Source organism: Castor canadensis, chromosome 8 (assembly GCF_047511655.1).
Source record: "Castor canadensis chromosome 8, mCasCan1.hap1v2, whole genome shotgun sequence".
Taxonomy (NCBI): Eukaryota; Metazoa; Chordata; class Mammalia; order Rodentia; family Castoridae; genus Castor; species Castor canadensis.
In genome coordinates, this window is record NC_133393.1 from 107,522,971 (window position 1) to 107,543,396 (window position 20,426).

At 34.8% G+C, this 20,426-nt stretch overlaps 1 protein-coding gene across 1 annotated transcript in view; it reads left to right on the forward strand.

The window, feature by feature from the left end:
• Cand1 (cullin associated and neddylation dissociated 1) overlaps window positions 1-20,426 on the forward strand; it is a 57,745-nt gene that overhangs the window by 17,930 nt on the left and 19,389 nt on the right. Inside the window, exons 4-14 of the mRNA XM_074083857.1 lie at window positions 430-553; window positions 2,030-2,286; window positions 2,372-2,477; window positions 3,569-3,714; window positions 6,711-7,003; window positions 8,833-8,974; window positions 9,234-10,727; window positions 11,505-11,600; window positions 14,330-14,499; window positions 14,578-14,742; window positions 16,400-16,507. Of these exons, the coding sequence (XP_073939958.1) occupies window positions 430-553; window positions 2,030-2,286; window positions 2,372-2,477; window positions 3,569-3,714; window positions 6,711-7,003; window positions 8,833-8,974; window positions 9,234-10,727; window positions 11,505-11,600; window positions 14,330-14,499; window positions 14,578-14,742; window positions 16,400-16,507 (3,101 nt within the window). The remainder of the gene's footprint in view (window positions 1-429; window positions 554-2,029; window positions 2,287-2,371; window positions 2,478-3,568; window positions 3,715-6,710; window positions 7,004-8,832; window positions 8,975-9,233; window positions 10,728-11,504; window positions 11,601-14,329; window positions 14,500-14,577; window positions 14,743-16,399; window positions 16,508-20,426) is intronic.

Below are 20,426 nucleotides of genomic sequence, written 5' to 3' on the forward strand. Positions count from 1 at the left end.
TATCGGTAAGGGCCATATTATAGCTATTAATTTTTCTCTTAAAAGAACTGTTAAGCGTTGTTTTTTAAATTCACTGCAAAATTAAAAGGTCAAATTACTAGAAAAGAAGGCTTTAGTAGAGAAAACTCTTTGTTGCTGCTTTTCGATGGAGAGATATGCGCACTGTACCGCCCATATGTAAGCATTCAAGTTGTCCAGTAAAATCTGCTGAGTCTTATGTCTGTCACTTTTCTTTTGCAATTATTGTCTGTCGTTCTATTAAATTATTTTATTGAAAAGCAGTCTTTTTTGAAATATGTATTTTTCTGACAAGAATCTTTTCGTATCTTGATCAAGTTTAGAATTGTTGAATATTTGGTAACTACTATGGATATAAGGTGGAATTTAACATGGTTGCTTGAAATTACTATTGATTTATTATTTGTGCAGGCTCTGCATTAGCTGCTAATGTATGTAAAAAGATTACTGGACGTCTTACCAGTGCGATAGCAAAACAGGAAGATGTCTCTGTTCAGTTAGAAGCTTTGGATATTATGGCTGATATGTTGAGCAGGTAATGGTGCCCATTATTTGCATTACTTGTAAAACAGATATTCATTTATTAAAAATCCCTCTAGGTAAATAGAATAAAGCATGGTCCAGAAATTATTCATATTTAAACTATTTTCTAAATGTGCATGGGTAAGGGGATACATAAGAAAATTACACTTATATAATATTTAGTAGCAAACTTGTCATTCTAAAAGTAATAAAATTTGTGATTTAAAAAATTTCACAATTATGTTTTGTTTTTTACTGTTGTATTCATATGTTCAGTGATCTGCCTGGATAAGGAGATATGCCAGTGGGATTACAAATTTTGTAGTAAAACAAATGCTGGTAACCTTCAGCTGCCATGATTATCCTGTATGCTTTGAGGGGAGAAGGAAGTTGGCTTTTGTTCATTTGTTTCTTTTCTATTTTTCGTTGGAAGTCAAACTTTGGAAGATAGATTTGAGAACTCTTAGGGGAATATACCTTAAAGAACCTGTCAATTTGATTCTCATAATAATTTGAGTTCTTCATTACTTGTAAATGTGTTATTTGTGGTTAATTCAGTTCAGTTTGAAATAAGTGCCTTCATGTATGAAGAGTGTATGTATTAAGTAAATCTAGTGAGGAGCTGCAATCCTGACACAAACAGACTATACTTTATTATAGGAGGTAAGAACACAAATTGCTAGAAGGCAGAAAGCGAATAAAGACTTAACTGGGAACATACTCAAGGAAGTTTTTTTTTTTTAATGTAATAATGACATTTTAATTGAGTTTTGAAGAATGAGTAGCATTTCAGTTCATGAATGTGCCTAGGTGTATATCTGTGTAACTAATGTTGGCATGGGAATCATTGTAGTTGAATTTTCCAGAGTACAGAATGAATAGAAAAGTAGCAAATCATTCTCATATATTAAAGTGGGTCAGGAATATACTTAATTTGATAAGCAGTGATAATCTAGTTAGGCTTTTTGTTCTCTGTGTGATTTGACCATTACCACTGTTGGCACATTATTGACGTTTGAATACTGTTGATTCACTGAGCTATACATGTGAGATGATTTTGAAGAGCAGTTTGGATCAAAAGGACCATGAAATTAGTATGCAGATGAATAGAGAAAATGAGCAAGGGTGAGGGTGGAGTCAAAGTTTGGGTGTTGTGAATCTTCCAAAATCTGTAATCAATAGAGAAAATCATTTAGAGATCTTGGGACGAGAAAAGTGACGTCATTGTTTTGTTTGGCACTTTGCCTAGTCATTAGATTCTAGGAGATATTTGGAGACATAAATTTCAAATGTACGTACACTTAACCTAGGTTTTCATTTGCATTGGTAGTGATGGGGAGAATTCAGTTTTCTTTTTGTTTTGAATTTGGATTCATCTTAACTAAATTTATATCCTGAATTGAATATTTACTTTGAGTTCAGGGGCCAAACATTTTAGTAGTGCTTAGACATCTTGAATTCATTTTTTTTTCTTCTTTTTTATTTTAAGGCAAGGAGGACTTCTTGTTAATTTCCATCCTTCGATTCTGACATGTCTGCTTCCCCAGTTGACCAGCCCTAGACTTGCAGTGAGGAAAAGAACCATTATTGCTCTTGGCCATCTGGTTATGAGCTGTGGAAATATAGTTTTTGTAGATCTTATTGAACATTTATTGTCAGAGTTGTCCAAAAATGATTCCATGTCAACAACAAGAACCTACATACAGTGTATTGCTGCTATTAGTAGGCAAGCTGGTCATAGAATAGGTAAGAAATTTAAAAAGTTTTTAAAGTTGTGTTTTAATTTTTAAAAAGTAGTGCATGTTTTTAAGAAGCCATATGCTTTTCATAGGTGAATACCTTGAGAAGATAATTCCTTTGGTGGTAAAATTTTGTAATGTAGATGACGATGAATTAAGAGAGTACTGCATTCAAGCCTTTGAATCATTTGTGAGAAGGTAAAGTTTGTAAGATTCTGTTTTTTTAACGTTTTCCTTAAGAATAGGATAATAATCAAGATCTAGATTATGTGAACAAGGAGAAATGGCTTATAGGATTTCAGATGTATTTTAATTAGTTCCTTATTAAATAAAATGATAAGCCATACTATACTTGAAGCTAATATCTCACTATTATAAAATATGGTCATCACATTTTAAAATGTTTCCTTTTTGTTAATAGAACTTTATTTAATGAAGCTGAGAAAGCATTTATAATAACTTTGGTTTGTTTTTGTTTTTGCCTCTTTAGTGGTAAAGAGATGCTCTTTAGTGGTATATGATAATGTAGTATGTGTCCAGAGCAGCAGAATAAATTATCTGATGAGAAATAGTGAATTTTGTGTCCTTTCAGAAGTTTTTTATTTTAGATCTCTTACATCCATTTTGCTAGAACAGTGATTTTCAATTTGGAAACCTTGACTAATATTTTTTAAATATCTTAATAAAAATTGTGCACTTATGTACAAGAAGGCTGAGCAACAGGTTTTTTTTTGCCTTTGATTAATATAGTAAGGCTATATTGATATCTTACTGATTTTTGTCTGCAGTATTCCTTGCCAATCATAGTTTTGAGAAATAACTTTATAATCAAATTTTTTGTAATTGGAAATTCTGGGGTTTGTTTCTGTCTCTTTAAGAAACACATTATTTCTTTATTTGTTGGTCTTGTGGGCATTTATATGTTATGTTTTCTCAACAGATATCAAGAAGATCAACCTAATGAATGCACTAACATTTTCACAAATAATACTAGTTGTATTTGATCTTCACCTTGAGAATGTAGAACATATTCCAGTTTCTCTCTATATCCCTCCTCGTTAACCAAAACGTAGTTAAAATATGTATATGGGTGTGTCCATCTGTCTGTATGATGCTTATCTTAAAATTGATTAAATAAATATAATTTGAAAGGTAAATCTTTTAAAACGTAGTCCATGGAAGAAAAAGATCAAGTGGTCTCACTCGTCCACACATATTGTTGGTGATGAAATTGTGGCAGATACTGAATGAAGGCAGTTATTTAAAGCAGCTTTTATCTTTGTCTTCAGATGTCCTAAGGAAGTATATCCTCACGTTTCTACCATTATAAACATTTGTCTCAAATACCTTACCTATGATCCAAATTACAATTACGATGATGAAGATGAGGATGAAAATGCTATGGATGCTGATGGTGGTGATGATGATGATCAAGGTATCTCAAATTAAATAGAAGGAATCTATTTGTTATATTTCATAATACTATCATAAATGGATGTGATTCTTAATGCAGATTGAGCCATTCTTTAGTATTCAAATTTTCTGCAGTGTTTTTGTAAGAAGGTAAATCATCTTTTAAAAATACTGTATCTGAATATACACATATTCAGATCAGTTTGGTTGGTATTGAAAGACTGTTAATTTTGTTTGTTTATAGTTACATTCATGAAAAAGTCCTAAATATTGTTTGAGGCCTTGTTTAACTTTCATAAACAAACATTTTTGATGCTCCTAAGATTGTTGTCACTTTTTAGTGGTAGTTACTCTAGAAAGGAGTAGCACTTCAAAGACATAAGTATTGCTCATGTTTAGTTATTTCTGTTTGTATCGGAAAAATCATAATAGATATTTAACTTGGTTGGTGAATTTTCTTGTTTTTTTTTTGTGGTTTTTTTTTTTTTTTTGTGGTCCTTGGGTTTGAACTTTAAGCCTCACACTTGCTATGCAGATACTCTACCACTTGAGCCACTCCACCACCCCTTTTTTTGTATTGGGTGTTTTTAAGATAGGGTCTCGCTTTTTGCTTTGACTGGGCCAAACTTCAGTCCTCCCAAGTAGCTAGGCTTATAGATGTGAGCCACTGGCACCCAGCAAGATTTTCTATTATTTTTAATAACAATCTTTAGCTTGATTCTTTGGCTTTATATAATGACTTTCCTAATAATTCTGTAATTTAACCCATTTTAAAAAGAAAACAAAACTACCAGTTTAAAAAAAAAAAAAAAAACCTCCCAAGGCCCATATACTCCTTTAGCAGATTCTGTTCATTTTCTCTTCTCTACAGCAGAACTCCTCAAACAAATGCTGTTCAGTTCCTTTCTTTCCCTTCATCTTCATCATTAACCCAGTCCTTCAAGATTGCAAAACCCTGCAAATGTTGAACTTTGCCTGCTACTCAGTCTCAGCAACATTTCTTTATTTAGCTTCTAGGCATACCATATGTGCCTGCTTTTAGTTCTGTCATTGTGATTACTTCTCTTTGGTTGTCCATTCTGGTTCTTTTTCATCTCTCTACCATTAAACATAGCATTCCAAGGCTCAGTCCTTGGACTTACCATTATACTTTCAAGGTGTTTTTGTGACTCATAATTTCAGTGATTAGGACATTTGTTAATTTTTATGTACTTACTTTCAATAAACATATTTCTGTCATGTATGTCTCGTGTTGATGTGGAAAAAGACTTGGTTTGTTTTCTTTTAATAGTCTATTTTGGCAATACCTTTAAACTTTAAATAGGTATTGGTGAATGAATCAAATTCCTTGTATTTTATCACTGGTTGAATTTCCCTATTAATGTGCTAAAGCAAATGAAATTAAATAAAACATTTCGTGATTAGAAAATTATATTATCCTGTTCTAAGGTCTAGCTGACTTCATTTGGCTACCATTTAGCTAAATGAAATATAAGCTAGTCAAGTAATATCACACTCTCCACCCCCCACATAAACACTGAGGAATCATTTCCATGCTTTATAGTTTTCTCTAAGAATAAAAAAAAAAATCACTGTTAGATAGTTTTAGACTGTCATGAGAACTGCAGATATTTTTGGTACCCAACTTATTCAGCCTGATGGCTAAGATAAAATGGTCTGTGTAGTTTTCATTATAGTGCCAGCTATGTAGTTGACACTGTACAACTATTACTTACTATACATAGTAAGTAATTTCTTGAGGTTTTACACACAAACACACAATTTATGCAATCAGGTATACATCAGCAACATGAAATTCTCAGTATTTAAGCTTGGAATGTTTAAGGTTTAACCTTAGGAGTTTGGAGAAAATAATACCCTGATAGTGGGCAGCATTTTCTTGGTGTAATGAGGATCATATAGTCTTTTGTTAATTATTTATACATTAATTCATATGTGCATACATTGTTTGGGCCATCTCTCCCCTCTGCCCCCCAGGCCTCCTCTCCTCCCCTTCCCCCTTACTTCCTGGCAGAACCTGTTCTGTCCTCTTTTCCAGTTTTGTTGAAGAGAAGACATAAGCAATAATAAGAAAGACACAGCGTTTTTGCTAGTTTGAGATAAAGATAGCTATGCAGAGACATTCCTAACATTGCTTCCATGCACATGTGTATTACAACCTGAATTGGTTCATCTCTACCAGACCTCTTCACTACTTCCTGTTTACCTTCCCATAGTGGCTTCTGTCAGTTTAAGATTACTTTATTCACTCCTCTACAGTAGGCACATCAAACACTTTCAAGTTTTAGGTTTCCTTCCCTTTCCCTATTCCTCCTGTACACATTCTCCTCTTATCATGTAACCCATGTCCAGTTATATTACTGCATTTGTTTTAGGTCTAAAGTCCACCATATAGTTTCTTTAGACTAAACTGAAAGGTTGAGAATATGCATATTTGTCCTAATAGCATATCAGTAAGTTTAGTAAGCCTTGTCACAAAGCTAATGTCAGGATTCTTTCTCCCTCAGAAAATTAGAATGAAATTTTTAACTGTTCTTTTTATCACATAGTCTGTAATCACAAATCTGTTTCATAGTTTGTCCTAGAAACACTCCCTTTGATCTTCCAATAGTAGTCAGTCCTTTGAATTTTCTTTTAAAGGCTGGGAAATTTTTGTTTAAATATTTATATTCTAAAGATTAATGTATTAATGACTTTAAAGGGCTATAAGTAAGCAGCAGTTTGTTACCTACAACAAATGAGAAAATGTGTAGCAAATTATACTAATCATGATCATTTTTCTTTAAAATTAATGTATGGGCAAATTTGTGTAAATAACAAGCCCTGCATTTGTTATTTAAGGTCTAGTTCTTTTTAAACCTATACATATACCTATCGTATTTGTTAATGAAAAGTTAGATGAACTGTTGTGGTTAAAAATACCAATTCACTTTCTGTATTAAATGATGTGCTTTTTTAGATCATTAATAGCTTGTTCACATTAAAACTTCCCTTTAGGGAGTGATGATGAATACAGTGATGATGATGACATGAGTTGGAAAGTGAGACGCGCAGCTGCTAAGTGCCTGGATGCCGTAGTTAGCACAAGGCATGAAATGCTTCCAGAATTCTACAAGACCGTCTCTCCTGCACTGATATCCAGATTTAAAGAGCGTGAAGAGAATGTAAAGGCAGATGTTTTTCATGCATACCTTTCTCTTTTGAAGCAAACTCGTCCTGTGCAAAGTTGGCTGTGCGACCCTGATGCAATGGAACAGGGAGAAACACCTTTAACAATGCTTCAAAGTCAGGTCAGTTTAAAAGTGTGTTTTAGAAAGCAATGATAGGAAATGTGGTTTTAAAAAATTGTTTTTAAGTGAATATATGAGTTTCAAAGGTCAGGCCTGGTGACCCAGGCTATAATCTCAGCTACTTGGCAGGGGGTTTGGGGGCAGAGATGGGGAAGAGTATGATTCATGGACAGCCCAGGCAAAAAGTTAGCAAGACCTGTCTCAAAGAACAAAGCAAGCCTGGTGGGGCACATCTCTAATACCAGCTACTGGAAGGCATCGCTGGGAGGAGGATGGTCTGAGGACAGCCAGGCAAAACACCCAAGACCCTGTCTGAAAACATTACTATAGCTAAAAGGGTTGTAAGTGTGGCTCATGTGATAGAGTGCAAGGGGTCATATAACCAACTTCACTTCTAATTTAGTCATTTTATTAAACCTTGCTTTACTCATTTGTAGCAAGAGTTCACTTAGAAATATCTGCCCATGGTAGTGAGATAAAATGATCTGTGTGGGGCTTCATTATAGTGCCAACCACATACAGCTCTTAATACATACATATTTTTCACTTGCCATCTTTTTCTTAGATTCTAAATATTAGCGCTCTTATTTATTGAGTATTTAGTACATACCAAGCATTTTCTTTTGTGTAATGTAGGAGGTCTATAAGTATATCTATTTTTTTAATAGATTACAAAACAGATTTGAAAGAGGAGGAAATAACACATGCCATATGCATCTTGTTTTCAATTAATGCAAGTAAATAAATTTTGAGAACTTATCCATAATGATGAACATTGATTTTAAAATGTGATAAAAGCACTAAGTGTGTAGATATTAGAGATTGTTTAGTGGAATCATTGGGAATTATGATAATACCACAGAGTATTAGTTAATCTCTTTTGTCCCTATTTCTCTGATCATCGTTTAGTATGATAGGTGTCTATGTAGTGTTGCTGTTTGGGGAGGGTTGTTTGGTTTTGTTTTTAATCTCTTTTTGTTTTGTTATTGAGGGATTTTAGAAGCTCTGTTTGTAACCTAGCGTCCATAAAATTTGTCAGTAGAGAGTTTTACTGTCTATAGTGTTTTCTAACACAATTTAGACCAGATGTCTCTGAATGTACCCCTGCAGTTTGTAACTACTTTTTGAAGTGAAATTGCTTTCATTGTACCAGCAAACTGAAAGGGAAAAAAAGAGAGAAAGAGACTATTTTATCTTTGCTTTTCCATAATTCATCTTAGTTCCTTTAATGCTCTCTGCTGGTTTTCCATTTATAAATTAAGATTCCTAAATTTTTGATTGGAAATTATTTTAATCAAGAAGAAAGACTACTTTGTTCTGCAGAAAGATAAATGACAGTTTTTCTCTAATTTTTTTACGATCAAGCAAATACAGTTACAGGAGAACATATATAGAATATGCAGCATATTTGGTTCACATCTAACAGTGCCTGTATTAGTAGTCTCAGTAGAGAAATGAATCAGGAATGTAACCAAAAGCTGGGTTCCAGTGGTTCATGCCTATAATCAATCCCAGGTACCCAGGAGGCAGAGATCAGGAGGATCACAGTTCAAGGCCAGCCCTGACAAATAATTCTTAAGACCCTATTATTTAGTATTTTCAAGACCCTATCTAGAAAATACCAAACACAAAATAGGGCCAGAGGAGTGCCTCAAGTTGAATTGCCTGTCTAGCAAGCATGAGGCCATGGGTTCAGATCCCAGTACTGCCAGAAAAAAAAAAAAGAGAGATAAATTCTTTCTTTTTCTTCTCATATCCCATAATTCATATTAAGTATACTGAGGAAATACCAGTGAATGAACCAGCTAATGAGTATATGATGATTACAGGTTCCCAACATTGTTAAAGCTCTGCACAAGCAGATGAAAGAAAAAAGTGTGAAGACCCGACAGTGTTGTTTTAACATGTTAACTGAACTGGTAAATGTATTACCCGGGGCCCTAACGCAACACATTCCTGTTCTTGTACCAGGTATGTGAGAAATGATCATTCTCTTTGGGAACTTTAAAGGGCTTTTTATTTTAATACTTAGGGGAATGTAAGTAATTTTTTCCCTGAAAAGGGAAATTTGTGACAACTTAAGCTGTACATAGAGCACTTAAGTTGTGAAGTTTCTACTACTTTAGAGATCATATTATAAAGGTGGGAATGTTAGCAGTATTTTAGGAGTTGGTTTTTAATTTTTGCTAAACTGCACAGAAATGATTACATATTTTGTTGGTTTTTTTAGGAATCATTTTCTCATTGAACGATAAATCAAGCTCATCAAATTTGAAGATTGATGCTTTGTCATGCCTATACGTAATCCTCTGTAACCACTCTCCTCAAGTCTTCCATCCTCACGTTCAGGCTTTGGTTCCTCCAGTGGTGGCTTGTGTTGGAGATCCATTTTACAAGATTACATCAGAAGCACTTCTTGTTACCCAACAGCTTGTCAAAGTAATCCGTCCTTTAGATCAGCCTTCTTCGTTTGATGCCACTCCTTACATCAAAGATCTATTTACCTGTACCATTAAGAGGTTAAAAGCAGCAGACATTGACCAGGAAGTCAAGGAAAGGGCTATTTCCTGTATGGGGCAAATTATTTGCAACCTTGGAGACAATTTGGGTTCTGACTTGCCTAATACACTTCAGATTTTCTTGGAGAGACTTAAGAATGAAATTACCCGGTTAACTACAGTGAAAGCATTGACACTGATTGCTGGATCACCTTTGAAGATAGATTTGAGGCCTATCTTGGGAGAAGGGGTTCCTATCCTTGCTTCATTTCTCAGGAAAAACCAGAGAGCTCTGAAACTGGGCACCCTTTCTGCCCTAGATATTTTAATTAAAAACTATAGTGACAGCTTGACAGCTGCCATGATTGATGCAGTTCTAGATGAGCTCCCACCTCTTATCAGTGAAAGCGATATGCATGTTTCACAGATGGCTATCAGTTTTCTTACTACTCTGGCAAAAGTGTATCCTTCCTCCCTTTCAAAGATAAGTGGATCCATTCTTAATGAACTTATTGGACTTGTGAGATCACCCTTACTGCAGGGGGGAGCGCTTAGTGCCATGCTAGACTTTTTCCAAGCTCTGGTTGTCACTGGAACAAATAATCTAGGATATATGGATTTGTTGCGCATGCTGACTGGTCCAGTTTACTCTCAGAGCACAGCTCTTACTCATAAGCAGTCTTACTATTCCATTGCCAAATGTGTGGCTGCCCTTACTCGAGCATGCCCTAAAGAGGGTCCAGCTGTAGTAGGTCAGTTTATTCAAGATGTCAAGAACTCAAGGTCTACAGATTCCATTCGTCTCTTAGCACTCCTTTCTCTTGGAGAAGTTGGGCATCATATTGACTTAAGTGGGCAGTTGGAACTAAAATCTGTAATATTAGAAGCTTTCTCATCTCCTAGTGAAGAAGTGAAATCAGCTGCATCCTATGCTTTAGGCAGCATTAGTGTGGGCAACCTTCCTGAATATCTGCCGTTTGTCTTACAAGAAATAACCAGTCAACCCAAGAGGCAGTATCTTCTGCTTCATTCCCTGAAGGAGATTATTAGCTCTGCATCAGTGGTGGGCCTTAAACCATATGTTGAAAACATCTGGGCCTTACTACTAAAGCACTGCGAGTGTGCAGAGGAAGGTACCAGAAATGTTGTTGCTGAATGTCTAGGAAAACTCACTCTAATTGATCCAGAAACTCTTCTTCCACGGCTTAAGGGGTATTTGATATCAGGTGGGTATATGGATTTTCTTACTTAAAGAAATTTAGTGACAATTGGCTACCTTGAAACATGCCTAATGAGGAAGCTAAAACATACCTTTTTTTTCTTTTTAATACATAAAAGCTAATGGTATGTGATGAAAAGCTACTTTGTGTTACTATGTAGGGCTGTTTTCCAAATGCATTTTTGATGTTTAGAAGAAAGATAGTATAATTAAGTAATGCTTAATCTGATCTAGTTTCTTCTCCTGACTACATTTTAATGTTACTGTTTTGCCTTAAAATATGGAAGAGACAGCTCCTGAATTAGTATAACATAAATAGCTTGCTAGTATTAATATTTTTTAATTGAAGAAAGAATTTCAAATGAGAGATCTTAAGAACAGAGTTTGGATTTACCAGTGTTGACTCCATTAGCACAAGTATAAGGTAGTAATGGCTGTCCATTCTTTAAAAATTTCTTTTTTTAGTAAAAAGTTTGAAAATTTTATAAGCTATGTATGGACTTAACCAGCCCCCTTTTGTAAGGGCTGGATTCTCCATTTTTCCTTCCTTGGGTCCCCGCCTAACAGAAGAATTTATTTCTTTTGCAATGTAATGGGATTATATTTCTAAGGTAAGTAAACTTTGCTCCTTTAGTATCTTGAGAGCAGTAACAAATATTCTTTTAGGCCAAAGAGAATTCTAAGGAATTTAATACACTGGTATTATGTTGCATACTTTGAAAAATAATGTCCACGGATTCTTAGGTACTATGTATCACTAGACTTGTAATTTATTTTTAATTAGGCTCCTCATATGCCCGAAGCTCTGTGGTTACAGCTGTGAAGTTTACTATTTCTGATCATCCTCAACCTATTGATCCACTATTAAAGAACTGTATAGGTAAGTGGAAACAAAGATAAATGTACTGATTAGCTATTGGGGGAAATACAGAGTTACTGTCAAGGAACTCAGAATTTCAGTGACTAAAAATTAATGATTTTTAAAATGCTCATAAGGTAAATTGTTTCTTTAAAAAGATTGTTGATAATGTATGATCTTACAGCTTTAACAGATTCATTTATATGTACTTGCTTAGTTTAAAATCATTACCAGATGATTTTAGAAATAATTAAAACTAGTAAATATACTGGCATGTCTTTAGAATCAACCTATCTAGTAGTCCTATCTGTTGGACAACCTAAGATAACTTCAGTGAATGAAACAAAAAGGTACTAGATCTAACTAATAAGTCACCTCTCAGATACAAATGAACCTCATTTGCGCTGTTCGAGGCCCAAGTTTTAATTATTGCTTAAAACCTTCCAGTTCTCAGGGACTGAAGGAAATGTTCTCACATAAGGTGGCAATAACCTAAGAACAAAGAAAATAAAGTTGGGTAGAGCTAATTCCCAGAAGAACTAAGAGGATATACCCAAGAAACACTAGAGCCATCTCTGTTTCTGTGAAGACAGGAATTAGCTTCCGAGATTACTTAATATTTTTATAACATCTTGTGTTTTATTGTTTTTATCATTAGTTTCTTTGGAGTTGGTGGCTACCAAAAACTCTCAGAACTTAGTTTGGTGCTTTCCTGAGGACAAGAGAGAAACTAGAGGGATATGGCAGAGAAGCTTTATAGTTTTGTGCTATTCTGCAATGCCAGAAAAGGAAAAAGGAAATATTTTGAATTGTAGAAAGAGATTACCAGTTCAGATTAAGAGGACATAGGCACATATTGGTGCTCTTGCGAGGACTTAGAAATAATAAAGTCTGTATGAGAAGAAGCTTGTCTCCATTCCTCCCCTACAACCCATTTTTTGCTTTGATGTGTTTATTCATAATTTTGTACTATACAAGATAGGACAGAGGAAGAGGCCTGTGCCACATACCTAGAGACACGTTTCAAAATTTGACAGTAGTCAGTTGTGCATACTTGAAATAATTACTCAATCAGGTGATTATCATTCTAATTGAATTACCATATAGTTCAGTGTTTGACTCTTTGAACATTTAGTACCACCTAAGAAACTTAAAAATTGAATTCCAGGACTACAGAATTAGAGACCACTAGTCTACTCTTCACAAAACACCATTTTGTCCATGATACTAACAATATTAAAATATACTATGCTTTACTGAAAGCAGATATATGCTCTGTTCTATTTATTCTTACAATGTTCTAGTTTATTCCGGTTTAGGAATTATGTAAACAAAGGGAGGATTATTCTGGTACATCAAAATAATTTTGAAGTCATGCTATCACTTAAGCCTTTTAAGATCAATTCTAGTACTTTTTCTGGACACCAGTATTGAGTTTACTGAAGTCTGAAGTCTCTCCTCAGTGTCTGAAGTCTCTCTTCATTTTGTCCATTTGCTTTGTTTCAGATTGATAATTCTTCTGTCATCTCTCCTTTATTTCCGTGTATATTCTAAAAGATTGCTGATAAAGTTGGGATCATAGAATGAGAAATAATTTCTACTGTGCAGTTATGTTACCTATGAGCCAGACATTGTTTGCAACAATTGTACATGCTGTTTATTCTGCTCAGTAGCCCTAAAAGTATAATTTTCATTTCATTGATTAGGAAATTGATTGCTTAAAGAACTTGCCCAAAGTTATACATTTAACAAATGATCTTAATCCATTACCTGTGTGACTTCATAGATTTTCACACTTTAATTCTTCCCCACATTTGTAAAAATAGCAGATCTAAATCTGCTTTTAATGTAGCTAGATGCTATCTTTGGTATTTGTCCTGGTAGGCTTCAGTTTCTTCCTATAATACTCTTTATGTTTTTGCTAACTCGGGTATTTCTTAGGTGAAGATACAAAACACTTGGAGGCACATCTCTCTGTCATTTGTTGAATCTTTGTGAAGCAATGAGTCTGTCCTCATCTTGTTAATCTTATTTTGAACTTCATTATAATCAGACATTTCATTTTTTCATTCAGCCCCACTTCTAAATCATTGACCAACATAGGACCTTATGTTTGCTAAGCAAGCATTCTACCACTTGAGCCACACCCCTGGCCCTTTATGCTTTAGTTTATTTTTCAGGTAGGCTTTCCTGCTTTTGCCCAAACTAGCCTTGGACTGCGATCCTCCTACCTCTGTCTCTTAAGTGGCTGTGTAGCTGGGATTACAGTGGGCCCTACTGTACCCAGCTTTTTTCTGAGGTAGAGTCTCACTAACTTTTTTACCTGGTTTTGAACTGCAGTCCTCACCTCTTTGCCTCCTATATACCTGATCTCCAAAATTTTTGTTGTTGCTTTTAGTGAGCTATAAAGGAGAGTGTTGAAAGTCATTAGGTTTTTTTGGCTGTTGGCTCCGTCAGTTTTTTGTGTAGCCTACCTCTTCATAAAGTATCTATAAAAGTAATATTGGGGAACTTTAGGTCAATACCACTGAATTTATAGGTGCCAAGAGTAGATTATCAATTAAATGTACTTAAGAAATAATAGTCTCTTTGCTGCCAAATAAACTTAATGTTTCACTTACCGTTTCATCAGATTCTTTCATGAAGTAACAGTGATACCAAGAATAAGAAGCTAAATTAATTTAGAAAAAATACTGTTTATCTTATATGTTAAGCTTACCATAATTATATATTGCTTAATGATTTTTCAGGCGATTTCCTAAAAACTTTGGAAGACCCAGATTTGAATGTACGAAGAGTAGCCTTGGTCACATTTAATTCAGCAGCTCATAATAAGCCATCATTAATAAGGGATCTTTTAGATACTGTTCTTCCACATCTTTACAATGAAACAAAAGTTAGGAAGGAGCTTATACGAGAGGTAAGTTAAGATTTCATTGTTTATCTAAGCTTTTTACTTTTAAATAACATATTCACATACTCTTTCTTGCTTTAACAGGTAGAAATGGGTCCATTTAAACACACAGTTGATGACGGCTTGGATATTAGAAAGGCAGCTTTTGAGTGTATGTATACACTGCTAGATAGTTGTCTTGATAGACTAGATATCTTTGAGTTTCTAAATCATGTTGAAGATGGTTTGAAGGACCATTATGATATTAAGGTAAGACTTTTGTGACTGTTTATACAATGTTTTAGAACACTTTGCTTTAGCAGATTTTGCCGTTGTAATTTACTTATGTGTATAAGTGAGTAAAGTTGGGCTATCAAGATTTTAGTGAGCATTTTATAAACTATAATACATAGAAGTAGCAGAGAGGCATTGTAACATCAGTTGATACACAAAAAGTCCAAAATCCTTTTTATTGAAAGTGAAAGTTGAATGGATGCAAAATTCTTAAGAAATGTTGCTCTAGCTTGCTTAGTGAATATTCCTATCTATATTCTTCCCCTTAAAAGTCCAGGCAGGTTTTGCTATTCAAAGTACAAATTGTGATCTTTTTTGCCTGTTTTAATGTTGAACTGTAGTTTTCTACCCATGGAGGGTTTTTCTAGTTTCTTTGTACTGGCTCAGTTAATTTTCTTGGGCTATATTTCTAGCTGATCCGAATGATAACTTTTTTGTTTAACTAAATGAGGGATTTTTGTTTTCAATTTAGTGTACTGCGCTTAATATCAAGAATTTGGTATAGCACAACATGGAAAAATAGTTTTCACACATTCAAAACAATCTGTGGAAGCAACTAGAGAGGAATCATGTTACTTCTTAGATTTAGAGCATGGATTTTACTTAGAACACTAATGTTTTTCTCATTTCTCATCTCTTGATTTAAATGTGAATGATTTAAAAAGTAAAGTATTAGGTTCTTTTCACCTATTCTTCCATTAGGGCCTTTGGCTATGTAGAGCAAAAGTGATAGCTAAGCAGAAATATGTGTGGTTTTACATTGTTTGTTGGGTATTGTGTGGATTAATTTGAGTAACAGTGCCTCCCCCACTCCAAAATCTGCTGAGGTAGTAGAAACTTACATAGCTTTTCTTCCAGTTCAGGTATTTTGTAGTTCTATGAATTTCTGTTCTGTTGCATGTGAGCCTTTTAAAAAATACTGAATTTTCTGTGGATTTGGCACAAGTGGGAGAGTGCTTGACTAGTATGTGTAAAGCCCTGAGTTCAAACCCCAAGTCCTTTCCTAACCTCCCAAAAATATCCTATTTGGTTAAATAAAACTGTCTAGGAATGGGACTTGAGGAATGGATATGCTTCAAAAGCTTGCTTGCTAATTCTAATCTGCAACCAAGATTGAAAACCAATTGTCTAGTTTTATTTTCTTGTACGACATGGTAGTTGGTCTCTATTCGACTTACGTCAAATAAGGTTTGAGATAAATATATGTGATTCTCAAAGGCTTATTACATTAAAATGAAGCTTTATTTTATATGCTAGTCATTTTCCTATTAAAAGGGTAGTCAGTAATTGTAATAGGGGGACTGTTGACATAACGGTGAAAGAAGAGGGCGGGCAGAGTGATGAGGGGGTGAATATGACCAAAGTACATTAAATATATGTATGAAAATAGCCCAGTGAAACCACTAAAATGCTTAAAAGGAGGAGGGAGGGACAAGTGTTAAAGTGTAATGTTGACAGTGAATTTATCCAAGTACATTATATGCATGTATATAAATATCACAATGAAACCCCTTTGTATAATTAATCTTATGATAATAAGAAAATTAAAAATGAAAGGTTTGTTTGAATTTACAATTTTTGTCTTTAGAAAAATGTTAAATCTAGATTTTTGTCCTTTTTTTATTCCTAACAGATGCTAACATTTTTAATGTTGGTGAGACTTTCTACCCTGTGTCCAAGTGCAGTGCTACAGAGGTTGGACAGACTTGTTGAACCATTACGTGCCACATGTACAACTAAGGTAATCAGTGACAGGCATCAACTTACACTGCACTTGGTGTAAGGTTTATGGAGTATGGAGATAAGTCCAGTGTCTATTTGCCCTGTCATGTTCAGGATAAAATGTTTTTTGTGATCATGATTTTTCTTCTTTCATAAGTTTTCTCATTTAAAAATGAAAAGTTCTTTAAGACAAAAAAGGTGCTGATTTTTCTGGTGCAAATTTTTGCATTCAGGATTCCTAACTTACTCTATATTCTCTAGTTTTCCAAATTATGCTAGCACCTTTCTAGTTTATGGTATAGTTTGAGGACTGATGTTAGTTCTTTAAAGGTCTGTTTGAATTCAGGAGTAAATCCGTCTGATCTTGTGTTTTCTTTGTTGGGAGATTCTTTTTATTACTGCTTCAATGTCATTGGTCCTTATAAATCTGTTTAGATTGCTTCTATCATCTTGGTTCTGTTTTGGCAGGTCATGTATGTCTAGATTTCTAAATTTTCTAATTTATTGGAATATCATTAGGGATATCCTTAATCCCTGCGCTTCAGTGGTATCTGCTGTGATATCTTCATCTTTGTCTCTTATTTTTATTTGTTTGGATCTTCTGTCTCTTCCTTTGATTAGTTTGGTTGATGGTTTGTCAGTCTTGTTTTATCTTTTCAGAGAACCAATTCATTGTTTCATTGGCCCCTTGTATTATTATTTTGGTTTTCATTTTATTATTTTTCAGCTCTAATTCATTTATTTTGGGTTTGTCTTCTTCTTTTGCTAAGAGTTTGAGGGTGGATCATTAGATTATTTATTTTAGATCTCTCTCTCTCTCTCTTTTTTTTAATTGTAGGCACTTACGCCTATAAGCTTTGCTTTTAGATTTGCCTTTGCTGCAGGCACATGTTCTGCTAAGTGATATTTTCATAAAATACAAAAAGAAAAAACCCTTCCAAACTCATTCTGTAAAGCCAGTATTACCCTGATACCAAAACCAGATAAGGCCAAAAACTATAGAACAATTCCTTGATGAACACACAGACACAAAATTCTGATTGAAGTACTTGCAGACTGAATTCAACATCATATTAAAAAGATAATAAGATATTATTTAGTGGATTTCATTCCAAGAATGAAAGGATGGTTTAACATGTGCAAATCAATAAATGTAATACTGTACATAAATAGAATCAAGAACAAAATCAGCCTGTGCCAGTGACTCACTCTGTAATCTTAGCTCCTTGGGAGGCTGAGATCAGAAGGATGATGGTTTGAAGCTAGCCAGTGCAAATAGTTCACCCAGGTCCCATCTCCAAAATAACCAGAGCAGAAATGGATTGGAGGTGTGGCTCAAGTGGTAGAGTGCCTGCTTTGCAAATGGGAAGCCCTGAGTTCAAATTCAAGTCTTACCCAAAAAAAGAAAAATTGTGATCATTTCAATAGATGCAGAAAAAGCTTTGATAAAATTTAACATGCCTTTGTCATAAAAGTCCAAAGAGGCTAGGAACAGAAGGATCATACCTCAACATAATAAAGGCTGTATGTGCAGACTCAGCTAGCATTATATTGAATGGAGGAAAACAAAGCATTTCCTCTAAAATAAGGAACAAGACATGAGCATCCACCCTCACCATTGTTACTCAGTATGATGTTTGAAATCTTAGCTAGAGCAGTAAGGCCAGAGAAAGAAATAAAGGAATGCAAATTGGAAGAAGTCAAATTGTCCTTGTGATCCTATAGTTCAAAGAGTCTAAAGTTTCCGCCAGAAGACTCTTAGATCTAGTAAATACTTTCAGCAAAGTTAGCAGGATACAGAGTCAACATACAGAAATCAGTAGATTTTTCTATACATCAATAACAAACAGGCTGCTGAGAAGGAAATCAAGAAAACAATCCCATTCATAGTAACCTCAAAAAAAAAAATTCAGGAATAAACCTAAGGAGGTGAAAGAGACCTCTCGAATAAAATCTTATAAAACATTGAAGGAAACACTGGAAGGTGGGAAGATCATCCACGTTCATGGGTTAGCAAAACTAATATTGTTGAAGTGGCCATATTACCAAGTGATCTATAGATTCAATGTAATACCCATCAGAGTTCCAGCGAAATTCTTCTCAGAAATAGGAAATACAGTCCTAAAATTCATATGGAAACACAAAAGGCCCTGGATAGCCAAAATAATGCTGGGCAAAAGGCAATGCTGGAGGAATTATAATACCTGACTTAAAAATATGTTAACGATCCATAGTAGCAAAAGCAGCCTGGTACTGTCACAAAAATAGACATGTAGACTAACAGAATAGAAGATCTGAAAATAAGCCTACACAGCTACAGCTGTTTTAACAAAGGTGCCAAAAACATAAATTGAAGAATATATGCAAATATGTTCCCTCTAACAGTGCTATTGAGAAAACTAGATTTTCACATGTAGAAGACTGAAATTAGAGCCCTGTCTCTCATGCTATACAAAATCTACTCCAAGTGGTCAATGATGTGAATGTAAGATCTGAAACTTTGAAACTGCTGATGAGTAGGACTCCAGTAACTCAGGCAGTAATAGCAAGAATTAATTAATGGGACTGCATTAAAGTTTCTGCACAAGAAAAGAAACAGTTACCAGAGAGAAAGAGATAGCTTATAGAATGGCTGCAGGTACTTATCCAACAGGGAATTATTATACAGAATAAAGAACTCAAATAATTAACCACAAGAGCAGTTGATCCAATCAATAAATGGGCAAATGAACTGGCCAGACAGATTTCAAATGAAGAAGTACAAATGCCAATAAATACTTGAAAAAATGTTCAGCATCTTTGTTCTGCTGAAATACAAATCATAATTCCAGGTAATCAGGAGGCAGAGATAGGAGGGTCAAAGTTAGAGACCAGCCTAGGCAAACTGTGAGACTATCTCAAAAACAAGCTGGACACAATGGTGCATGTCTGTAATCCTAGCTGTTCAGAAGGTGGCGGTAGATAGGGTCACAGTCCATGACTGGCCCAGGCAAAAGCTCAAGACCCCCATCTGAAAGATTAAAAAGCTAAAGGACCTGGGACTGAAGTGGTAAGCAAATGCCTCAGAAACTTAAGACCCTAAGTTCAATCCCCAGTACTGAAAAGTAAAAGAAAACAAAAATGAATGCTGTTAAGATGATTGGAAAAAATGGAAATTGGCATGGAGGTTTCTCAAAAAATTAAAAATAGAACCCTTAACCAGGTGCAGTGGCTCAAGCTGTAATCCTAGCTATACTTGAGAGGTGGGGATTGGGGGGATTCAGTTTGAGGCCAACCTGGGCAAAAAGTTTACGAGACCCCCCAACTCAACCATTGAATGGCTGAGCATGGTGATGCATGCCTGTCATTCCCATCTATGTGGGGAATCATAAATAGAAGAGTCTCAGTCCAGACCAGCCAAGACTGATAGATTTTTGAGATAGATAGGCAAAATAACCTAGGCAAAAAAGGGCTGCCGGAGTGGCTCAAGTGGTTGCCTAGCAAATTCAAGATCCTGATTTCAACTCCCACTGTGGTTAAAAAGAAAAAGAAGTAGATCTACCATATGATCCATCTATACTTCTAGGTGTGTATCCCAAAGATTAAAAGTCAGTTTATAATAGTAATACCTGTATACCTATGTTTATTGTGGCACTGTGCACAATAGCCAAATTATGAAATCAGCATAAGTGCCTATCAATGGATGAATGGGTAAAGAGAACGTGGTATATGTACACAATGAAGTTTTACTCGGCCATAAAAAAGAATGACATGTCATTTGCAGGAAAATGGATGGAACTGGAGATCGTCCCGTTAAGTGAAATAAGCTAGACTAGGAAAGACAAGTATAGCATGTTTTATCTCACATGTAGAATTTGGGGGAACAAAAAGAGGAAACTTGAAAGTAAAGGGGGGACTGTTAAGGATATATTGGTACAAGGGGGGAGATACCAAAGTGT